The sequence below is a fragment of the Staurois parvus genome, unplaced genomic scaffold (genome assembly GCF_062004578.1).
Source record: "Staurois parvus isolate SC_StPar_1 unplaced genomic scaffold, SC_StPar_1.0 ptg000011l, whole genome shotgun sequence".
Lineage (NCBI taxonomy): Eukaryota > Metazoa > Chordata > Amphibia > Anura > Ranidae > Staurois > Staurois parvus.
In genome coordinates, this window is record NW_028317807.1 from 24,586,032 (window position 1) to 24,598,216 (window position 12,185).

The 12,185-nt window shown below is 37.7% G+C and overlaps 1 protein-coding gene across 2 annotated transcripts in view; it reads right to left on the reverse strand.

Annotated features, from left to right (window-relative positions):
* Window positions 1-1,644: 1,644 nt before the first annotated feature.
* Window positions 1,645-12,185, reverse strand: part of SATB2 (SATB homeobox 2) — a 273,671-nt gene continuing 263,130 nt past the window's right edge. For both annotated transcript variants that reach the window (XM_089671725.1, XM_089671714.1), the window contains one exon: window positions 1,645-2,963. In XM_089671725.1, the coding sequence (XP_089527851.1) occupies window positions 2,502-2,963 (462 nt within the window). In that variant the 3' untranslated portion in view covers window positions 1,645-2,501. The remainder of the gene's footprint in view (window positions 2,964-12,185) is intronic.

Consider the following 12,185-nt stretch of genomic DNA (forward strand, 5'->3'; position numbering starts at 1 on the left):
TGTATGTAAACCCTAACAATAAAATTATCTTATTTGTTCACTTTTGGTTTGTTAGATATACCATTTAAAGTGTTTTGTTATATGTTTTATGAATGTAAAAATACATATTTTCATCTTGTCAGAAATCTATTGAGATGATAATTTCCTGTGCTTTCTGCCTCTGCTGCACTGTTATCAGTAAGCATTGTTCCCTGTTTTCTCTGTGAACTACAGAATGCCTCCCCCATAGTACTGACATTAGATTAGGGGAAGCTATTCTGTAGTCTTAACACACATGCTATCCTAGAGTGACAAAGCTGCTCTTCAATATATACACTGGTGTTGTCACTCCAGGACAGAAATGTGATACTGGCATGACCACCAATTAAAGATAAAGTAAAAATAGCCTGCAAAAAAACTATTGCTGTCAACACATCTAAAGCTTAACAAGTTGCAACATTTTACATTTTAATTCATGAATTTTAAATAAACTTTAAAATCAAAGCTGTGCTCAAATTGTAATGGTTGGGAATGTGGCCTTGCAGCATAGAATTTATGGATTCAGTTTGGGACATGGGTTCATCAGGGCCTTAAACCACATGGCTTGGCTATCATCTTCTTCTGGGAGGTGGCGTTATTTCCCTCCAATTCAAAAACACTATAAAAAGCCTATACTGGGAAAATATGTGGGCTGTCATTGCTTGCCTCCTAAAAATTTGACTGACCTGGAACAAGATTGCAGCAAGGGAAATTAGAATTCCTAAGGTACATTCGTGTCAGTGATTCAGAAGTACTGAGGCCATTAGGCAACAGCCCTCTGATTACCAATTTCAGAAGGAGGATAGCCTCCATATTTCTCTCTGCATATGTTTCTTTTAAAACTGAACCTTGTGTGTGTGCCTTTATGGTTAGAACATTAAACTGTGAGCTTCTTCATAGACTGTGAATACTGTGAATGGTTCTATGTACTCTGAAAGCCACCACAAAGTTTTTTGGCTCTGGATTAATGAAAATAAGTAAATAACATTTAGTGTGACTCCGAAGGATCTGTAACTCTTATGTTTTTCAAAAAGCAACCAGGGGCAAGCATACAATTTTAGAAAATAAGTTTTTCACATTTGCCATTTACCAAAATGTTCATGCACTTCATTTCCAAGTACTCTGTATAGTATATGAGTATTACTCTAAAGATATACCCACTGTGGGGATCATTTGGACAAAAAGACTTAATGTCTTCTTGCCTTAGAGATCCTGTTGCTGGTGAAAACAATCAGTGGTGGAACTGCTATGCAGGACACAGCAGGGCAGTGAAACACATACCAGCTATTATGTGTTGCTTCCTCACCAGATGAATGAAAGAAGTGTCACTATATTGGTGAAGCCCTATGTTCTGAAAGACTTGCGTCAGCAAGGGAGCAACATCTTGCTCATCAAGTGTTTTCCCTGAACATTTTAGCAAAGCTATCACCGGCAATGACAGGATTGCTAGTGTGGGATGGGCATTAGAGGTTGTCTTCAAAATGTATACGTCAGCATTAACTTTTGGGCATTGCCAATCCCCATTGTGCTCATGCAAAGTATGTACATAGCTTTCAATTTACAACCAGACAAATACTCAAGTCTTAGGCAGGATTTGACATTATATGTGAAAATAAAGGATAAATATACAGATAAAATATAGCAACATTTTACTATGTACTTCATCACATCATGAACAAAATAACAATAAATTCCCACCTTGTTGCTTACAGATTAAAACACTTGTCCTTAAACATTAAATGACCTTTTGATGCATCTATATTATATATTTTTATTGCATTTTTTTGTATTTTACTCTGAAAACACATATCTTTAAATAAAAGTTATCCACCATGCGGCCTGAACAAAAGCAGAGACTAAGAAAAAAAACATAAATCAAGAATAAACACAAAAATAATGAGAACATGAAAAAATCCTTTAACCACTCTATGAGAGCAGGCAGTCTGTCTAGAAGAAAATCAAACGCATCTCATTTGAGAGTGGTTTTAATATGAAGCCCAGTCTTTTTCTGTATGGAACTCATTTCACAGTCTATATGTTGAGAATGAAATGTTTGCTTCCCATGCGATATTGGTGTGTGTATATATATATATATATATATATATATATATATATATATATATATATACCCACACACACACATATACACATATATATCAATGCATATATATGTGTGTATGTGTACTTAGGTATATAAATACTTCTCCTTCATTGATTTCATCAATCTTGAGGTCCCGTAATTTGCTTGAATCACCACTGTAAGTGCAAGATGATTGAAGATATAGTTTTAACTAGTTTCTTCCAGTCAGATGTCATTTATACACTCAAGTGTCAAGGCAAGTTTCCAAGATAGCAATACAAAAATCTAATTGTTCCATTCACTCTACGCTCTGCAGAGATAGGACATTACAAGTAATAAAAGTCATTTTTTTCTTGCACATATGTATTGCTGACATGTTTTTTATGTGAGATAGTATGTTTTATTATCTCTGATCCACCTCAGACAGAGAAGGCTTAGTGTTTCCACTGTTTTCTGCACTATGTTCTACATTATACATCTCTTCCATGCTTTCTTCGCTGTCATTCTCCTCAGATTCTGTCAAGAGCTCCTCATCTTTGTACTCTGCCACATCTACTGCTATACCCAGGTGCTCTTTCAGGATGCCATGGTGTTTGACATGGTAACGCTGGTTCTGAAAAAACTTAATGATGGTGTGTTTAGGGAGATCCAGCTGAGCAGATAAAGTGTGGATGGCCTCTTGGTCTGGGTATAGACCCACATCATGGATGAAACTCTGTAAGATTCCCAGAGCTTCAAGTGAAATTTTGGTACGAGATCTTGGCTTTTTGGTGCAGCTGTCTTCTGATGATGGTGGGACAGGTGGTGCCTCTTCTCGTGGAGGGGAGGTCTCTTTGGCTGGTTGGGCTTGTTGTCCTAAAAGTACCTGATGAAAGAAATACATTTAATGTACTGAATGTATCAATAAGTAAGGAAAAATGTTATAGAAACAATAAGACGTGTGTGAAAATACTGAAAGAAAACTGTCTGCATTGTTTTTGTGTGAATCTTGGTGTGGTGTGTTCAGTGCATAAACCTGAGAATATGTTTGATGCTTGCAGCAATTATTATTACATTTTGGTAAAAGAAACCTGAAATAATTTGAAATACAATTAAGTCAGGATCTCTTTTACTGTCTGTCTTTATTACCATTAAAATATATACAGAAGCAAATACTTGATACATTACCTTCCCATGATCAAAGATGACTTTATATATAATGAAATTATTGCCATTATTAGATGAATAAAGTGTTAAAGCACAACTCCAAAGAGGTATAAAACAATACCAAATAATTAAAAACAATATCTTAAAGTGGGATTTCTATTCTTGCCTGATGTGTTTTTTCATTGTAAGCAATAGAAAAGCATAAAAGATCAAAGGTGTGAATAGGAAAGGAGAAGAGAGCAGAGATATGACTAATCATTTTGTTGCCGCTCCTTTACAGTATTATCACAGGCTGAAGGCAGGGAGGTGACCTAGCTGCTGTGTTACAGGGATAAGTAAGAAGCTGGGGTATCGAAGGTTAGTATATAGGTGGATTTTAGCATTAGAACTGAAATGCAGGCAGATATAACAGGTGACAACTAATGATAATCAATATGGCATCATTAAAATAAAATTCTTGTGCTTGCTGTAAAATCTTTTTCTTGCAGTCCATCAAGGGACATAGGGATAAACAATAACACATGAAATGTGGTTTATATGAAGCTGTCTTTAGGAGGTGAACAATTGTAAACATAAAAACTGTTGAAGGCCAGCCCAATATAATCCCGCACTCAGAATCTGGTGCAGCCGTGCCTGGTAGCCAACCAGCTTTTAACTTCATGTGTCACTTTCGAACACTCCAGTTTTAGTAAATCTTCCCCTTTATGTCATGTGATAAGCTTAACAAACTTGGAAGTCGTCAATACATGTTCTAGACATCAAGTCACCAAACAGCAGAGGTTCCCTCCAATTGCTTTCATGAGAAAGATATCATTGTGCCATTTGGACCAATTAAAGATTCCTCAATGATAGCGAATGGAAGGAACTAGTATATTTTGCCAGAGAGGGTACACTTGGGTGGAGACCTTGAAAGGGGAGGCCTGATTGTGGCTTGTTAATATACTCAGTTTGGATGGTTGATTGGGTAGTCTTGCTGTGAATATGTGCCTGTGAGTTATACAGTATACCACTTAATACTGCTTATGTAATATTGGTGGAATGTTTTCTTGATACTGCTGTTAATCTTTGCCTGTAATTCTGTTACATGTAAAATTTCCTTATTGGTAGTTAGGCTGTTCACATTAATTCTTCATACAATATAATCGTTTTCACCTACGTTTTGTAATGTGAATTTCATTGCTGATATCCCTAACACAGGGTGAGATGTGGGAGTGGATTTAGAATATTGATATTATTTATTAATGTCTATATTGATATTTGTTTAATCACTCCCCATTTACTTACAACGTCCATAAACTAGTGGACTGAAACATCTTAGTATTTCATTATGTGGATGCTAGGAGCCCATCTATAGTCAGTCCTGTTATTCTGGAAGCCCAAATCAGGCGATATCTATTGACCAAGTTGAAAAATTACTCTTAAGAGAGGCAGGTCTTACGAGATATAGGCATCATTAGAGTGCAGTGAGCCTAAGATCTTATGGACTCTGTAGTAAAAAAAGGATGAGTACACCCCAAACCAGGCTCCAGGTAGTATAGGAGGATGAAGTTCCCAGGTAAGAACAGCCTACATAATTCAGGATTATGCACAGTGGGGTGTAGAAATACAGAAACTAAAGAAAAATCCAAAGATCAAACTAAAGGCTGCAGGTAAACATGAGCAATCAAACTGAAATGTAGTTTGCAAAAGATTTTAGGGAAAAATACAAACAGCCCACTAGTAAGAAGGGGTAGAGGATTACTGCTGCAAAATCTGCAGACCACATGGGAGAAAGGTTTTCATCATATATGAGATAGTATATCTGTATCAGCTGTAGGCTAAGATTCTTCTATGTCAGTAAAACACCTTCTACGTTGAAGCAGGCACCCAGAATGAGAATCAGGTAGTTTGGCCACTGTTAAGAGTAACACCAAAGCGATGCCTTTCCCAAAAAGGCAAGTCAATTAGATGTTGTTTTAAAGTATCATGATCATCTATGCCTCAAGGATCTAGCCACAGTGCCCTGTGCAGATGTACATAGTTGCCATACCATTAACTTCCACGGGGCTAATGCATATGTGTAAGAAGGTATAAAACTTGTGGATCATGAAGTGAGCTGAAAAGTGTGATCCATTCAGACATGGTTTCACAAATTAAAGTTTCCTCCAGAACAGGGTAAGAGTTGTTTCACCTGCTCAAACTGAAACTTAAACAAGGACTCTAGCTGAACATCAGTGAAGTCCTTACATGCATAGATATTATCCACTAATGTTAATAGATGTCCATTAGGGTAGAGCATTGGAGTGTCCAAAAATGGGACTAATTGTAATGGAATTGCCTATGAAGGAGAAAATACTGCCTCCTAAGATCATGAGTAAGCTGTGATAAAATAGAGAGCTTCCAGTCTTTACACAGGAAGCTCTCAGAAAGAAAGATACAGGGTACGTCTTAGCAGCAGTAAGACTGGGTATACTGGAAGTAGTACCTCTGCTCCAACTAATGAGAGTGCTCTTTTGGCTATTGGACTCAAATCTAAAAGTAACATACTAGGATGCCATTATTATTTCCTGAGGTACATTTTTATAGAAAAATATTAGTAACTGGGATACAGTGAAGTTTTCACTAATGCTCTAAAGCTTAGGCAGCACTATGCAACTGGGGAGAGCCAAAAGCAGAGCTTAGTGCCCAAGGGCCACAGTACAGGTAGGCCCCGCAATCATTAGCCCAGTGGGGTACAGGTACAGCCTCCATGGCAGTGTCATGGATTAGATGACCTGATCCTGATATCTACTGTGTAAAGACCAGCTAATATAAAGGGTTTTTCTCAGCAGAGCTGAGGATAAAGTGTCCAGCCTCTTAGGACACTAGTAAAATATTGAGACATGATGATTAGGGGTGGGGTATAGACGACTGGCCTTCAACATTGTTTCTGTTTACCAGTGTAAAGCAGCTGCATGTAACCCATGGCTATGATTTTCTATATCCCTGTGTTTCTTAATGGACGATAAAGTGGCTATAATTTTTCAGATGCAAGCAGTGTAAAAGCCTAATATGACCAGGTAGCCTCTTTTAGTCTACTGTACAGTTTCTACAGAAATGCTCAGACAGGGAAAGGGAGAAGCAGCACAAAGAACCAGTCAGATGCAATACAATGCAAGGAGCATGCAGATAGGAAGAATCAGTGACAAAAAGAAGACCTCATCAGTGTACGTCTTCACCTTACAATGTCCATTTAAAGGGTGGGGTGGGAATAGTTGTAAGTAAAAGTGAACTGCAGCAGAGAAAAAACAGGTCCCCTCCTGTGCTAGACACTGATATGCTATGTGGAAGAGCTGAGTAAATCTCTAAGGACTGGGTGTACAGAAATACAAATCCTTTGGCAGGTAAAACAGCTCTCATATACATTTTTTATTTGTTTATTTTACATGTTGACCCTTTGCCTTTAAATCAGCATCAGTTCCCTTAGGTACATTTGCACACAGTTTTTTAACGCACTTGGCAGGTAGGTTGTTCCAAACATCTAGTAGATTCTTCTGTGAATTTAGGCACAGTTGCTTTCTGTATTCCCAGTGAAACACAGTGACTCTGACATCAGGATCTCTTCCAGGACTCCAAGTTTCACTTTTTGCTTAAGAAAGTTTATGACTTTGGCTGTATATTTGGGGTCAGTATCCTGCTGCAGAATGAATCTGGGATCGATCAGATGCCTGCCACATGGCACTGCATGATGGATAAGTAGCTGCCTATATTTTTCAGCATTGATGAGGCAATTAATGTTATCCAAATCCCCAACACCATGTGTAGAAGTTCAGCTCCATACCTGCAAGGACCCTTTAGCATGCTGCTCTCCAACTTTTTGCCAAAAAAAACCTGTTTCTTGTTACAGCCAGATAGATCACATTTGGACTCATCCTCCCAGAGCACATGTTGCCATTTTTCTGCACATCATGTCTTCAGTTTTCATGCATAAGTGTATCACTTTGCCTTGTTTCCATGTCAGTAGTAGGGATTTTTAGCCACAGGTGTTCCATAAAGACTACTTCTGACCAGATTTCTCCTGTTCATAGAGGGGTCTTACTGGTTACTGCCAGGCCTAAGCTGATGGTACCTGACTGGACATCTTTTGATTGTGAAGGGAAGTTAGTATGATGTGTCTTTCATCTTGGCTGACCATTGCATTTTGACACTCAACATACCTTCTGCAGAATAACTTGGACAGCACATCAAGAAACACCTATCTTCCTTGAAATGTTTGCCTGTAACAAGGGGCTTGTTGATGCAGTAAGACCACCCTGTGTCTTGTTGCTGTGCTCAGTTTTGCCATTGTGTAACACTTTTTACACTGAACTGTCTTCATCTTGTTAGTTGTTTCATTCTTCCCACACAACTGACTCTGTTTAATTTAATTATTGTATTTTAACCTAAATGTTATCCTTTTAATCAATAGCACATGTTTTGGACCATATGTCTGCAAAATCCTTAACTGTGTGCAAGTACACCTGGGAGAATTGATGCTGTTCTAAATGGCAGACTCACCAAATAATGATTTAATTTAGTGTTTTTTTTGGTTTATGCACTTTGTAGGTTGTCAACTGATAAGTAAAAACTATTCAATTCCTTTTTAAAAGCATCTTTACATAATTTTAATACAATTCTAATACCCCAATCAATAATACAGCATACAAATAGCTTTCATAGCATGGAAGTTCCTGTGTGTATATTTTTCATCTAAGTTTGCTACCTATATGGTACTGCTGTCAGAATACATTATAATGCATCCAGCCTATACCAGGACTACTGAGTACCTGGACTTCCTATCCATGCCATGGTATGCTCCCATTAAGGTACATATTATATGTGGTACTTATTTACCCAATTGATCTAACCTTTCTTTTTCTTTGTAAATAGAAAGGGATATACATTCACCTTACAGCACACAAGAGTACCCTTCATAGAAACACCTCATGCAGTCTAATTGCTTAGTTCCTTAACTACTGTTTCTTTAGGAGTCTAGCACGAAGGCATTCCTGAGGAGCACAGCGCATGAAAACCTACTTGCCAGTGAAGTCTTGTACTCATTCCCTGATATAATCAACCACTATTAATAAAACATGTGAGTAGGAAAGAGTATCGGCTTGTTTGCTAAAAGTTGACTACATTAGATAAAGCGTCTCGCCTTCAATCTCTGTGTGCTTAAATATGTTTTGAAGGGGAGAATGGAAAGCAGCTGGGACCCATGTGTAAAATATAATAGTCACTGCCTGGAGGGAAGGAAGTGAGATATTGAATGAACGAGTTTAGGAAAGTATATAATGTACTGTATCATTATGCCAGTGATCTGGATTACATATAATAAGCACTAGTTTAGTGGTATTTTTCTATCAGACAAGGAATTAATAGGAAGCTTGAAGGGGTTACCGACACAAGCCTTCTGAAAAATTTTCTTATTGTTTCAGACGGATGAAGAAATGTGTGCTGTTCAGGTGACCAGGAATGTGCGTGTCCAGCAAAACCAATGTCTGCAAAGCTTTTAGTTTTGTGAGTCCTAAATTGTACTCGGTTTTGGCCAGACATCAATCATATATGGTTATTCCCCCCACAGACTTTGTCTGCCGTGACACACGTCATGGTGGTCGTCTGGTAAAACATGCCACCCTCAATAAGAATAGGAACCAGAAAATATTGTTATTTACTAGATAATGGGGCTAAAGCCACAATATTATTTTGCTCTTGTTTTGACTAATATTTAATCAGAAGGAATCCTTTGTGTATAACATTGCCAGAAATTTAATGAAACTGGAAAACAAGGAAAAAAAATGGCATTAAATTAGTTGCAACCATGAGATGCCAGTTAGAAGATAGCACGCTGGAATCATAGGAGTTTATATGATCAACAAATATCCTCAGTACTTATCTCAGTATAAAAAACAGCCTCTCAGCCTTGGCTAATGGTCTCTCATGACGATGGTGGCCCCATCCTAAGTGTCCTAAGTTATCCTTCAAATATTAGACAAAAATCACCTAATGTAGCAACCAAATAAATTCTGTTATTGTTATTATATTAGTTAGAAAATATATGAAAACAACTGATTGGCTGCTACAAGGAAACAGCTATATCCTTTGTTTTGAACATCTTAAAAATTCCTAATTTTATATCAAGATGCTGTAGATTTTAAGTGAAAGATTTCTATTAACATGACCCATTTGTATAAAGTGAATAGGAAAAAAGCAATGCAGGTACCTTAACTGTTTGCCATACAATGTGCAGAGAATACAGAGAATCTTAGTTCCTATTGCTTTTTTTCCCCAAGATCATATTGGCTACCAAATTTTAATTTTACAAGCCTGTTAAGGAAGAGATGAATCTGTTCAAACTTTCTCATACTTGACTATACATGCAGGCGATCAAACCTGCAAGTTTTAAACTTCAGGGCTGCTTTGGGATCATAATATTATTGCAAAATATGGCCATCATCTAGCTTTTCTATTCTGGTTGAATATTGATTTGATGTAAGAGAGCTTCACCCCTTGCACATGCCAATCTAGCTGATATTTGTTCATTATGCTGTATATATATAACTGATAGCATTGAATCCAACACCTAACTTGAGAAGATTACTTTATAATTAAAACACTGGCTTTGGAATGTTGATAACAGCATTAAACTTTGTTTTAACTGCTTTGTAATACAGAACGCAGAAAAATCCATGTAAGAGACAAGTTAATCACTATCTTTCTGAAACTACAGAGCTCAAACACCCATGAGAGTCTGTGTATTATTAAATAGAAGTATATATATATATTTACAACGAGAAATTGTTGAGTACAGGTGTTACATTACATTTTTACTTCGGGCAGGTTTATTATTACTTTGGCTTTCTTTTTTTTGTTACTGCTTCTCCTTGCGGGTTCTAGTAGAAATAAGAAAATAAAAGCACGTTCTTCAATATAAAAAGAGCGTGTCAGGAAAAATCAATAGAAGCGTGCAAAATGGTAGGAAGTCAGACACGGAAATATGTGTTCAATTTCAGTCAGCCCGCGGTCCACTTTTCCTTTAATATTGTATATGTTGCTCATGGCAGATTTGGTATATTATTATAATACAACACAGCTTAATAACTGTCTTGCAACAAGATTTTATGAAATGGAGATGATGTTGGGATAGAATGGTATAAATCCTTACTCTGGATTTTGATTCTTACAAACAAGACTGACCTCCAATATTCGACAACAACTAGAAATGTGCTCTAAGGGGCAGCCATTTTGTAATCGACAACTTATCAGATAGATGTTGATCTAATATATTAAAGTGCTTTGAAGGTCTGTGTTGCCCTACAGCAACTAAGCAGATTTTCCCACTGAGTCTTTCAAACCACAATGATCTGGTATAGATGTTGCCATACACACAGTATATATGGGCCAAATATATAGGGATAATTTAAGTGCATAGTAAATTTGAATGCAGCAATGCAAATGTACATTTAGTATAGTGAATAGGGTAAAGTCATGTCCAATAAGTTAATCATGGCACATGAATAAAAAATAAAAAAAATAGGATTTCTGCTTGCACATGACCAGATGAGTATAGTTAATGCAGTTTTATCTTATTTGATAAACAAAGTGAACATTCACTCTACTGTTCAGTGCCTAAGTCAAATGTTTACATTATGTAAATGACAACAGACATTTTTTTAAATTTATATATAAAAAGAAAAATTAAAGACTTCAAATGGGGACTTTTTTACACTCCAATTATGAGTCAATAATCAGAATATTAATGCACAGAATATTAGCAATTATTCCCATAAACTAATAACGTCCTGTCCAGTAGTTTCTTTTAGCTTTCAGCAGCCTGAAATGGCCATTAAAATAAATCAGTCGGATGTTTATTTCCCAGCAAAATACTTCAACAATATGAAATACCCCACATTCTTGCAACAATTCTATAAGATTGTATGAATACTGTATATACTGCTAAAAAAATATTAAAGGAACACTTTGAAAACACATCAGATCTCAATGAGGAAAAATATCATGCTGGATATCTATACTGATATGGACTGGGTAATGTGTTAGGAATGTAAGGATGCCCCATCATTTGATGGAAATGAAAATTATCAACCTACAGATTACTGAATTCAAAGACACCCCAAAAATCAAAGTGAAAAATTTATGCAGCAGGCTAGTCCATTTTACTGAAAATTCTTTGCAGTAACTCAGAATGGTACTCAGTATTTTGTATGGCCACCACGCGCTTGTATGCATGCCTGAGAACGTCGGAGCATGCTCCGAATGAGACGATGGATGTGTCCTGGGGTATTTCCTCCCAGATCCTGACCAGGGCATCACTGAGCTCCTGGACAGTCTGAGGTGCAACCTGGCAACGTCGGATGGACCAAAACATGATATCCCAGATGTGTTCTATTGCATTTAGGTCAAGTGAGCATGGGGGCCATTCAATGGTATCAGCTCCTTCATCCTTCAGGAACTACCTGTATACTCTCGCCACATGAGGCCGGGAATTGTCTTGCGCCAGGCGGAACCCAGGACCCACTGCACCAATGTAGGGTCTGGCAATGGGTCCAAAGATTTCATCCTGATACCTAATGGCAGTCAGGGTGCCATTGTCTTGCCTGTAGAGGTCTGTGTGTCCCTCCATGGATATGCATCCCCAGACCATCACTGAAACACCACCAAAATGGTCATGCTGAACGATGTTACAGGCAGCATAACGTTCTCCATGGCTTCATCAGACCCTTTCATGTCTGCCACATGTGCTCAGGGTGAACCTACTCTCATCTGTGAAAAGCACAGGGCGCCAGTGGTGGGCCTGCCAATTCTGGTTTAAATGGCAAATGCCAATCAAGCTCTATGGTGCCGGGCAGTGAGCACAGGGCCCACTAGAGGATGTCGGGTCCTCAGTCCACCCTCGTGAAGTCTGTTTCTGATTGTTTGGTCAGAG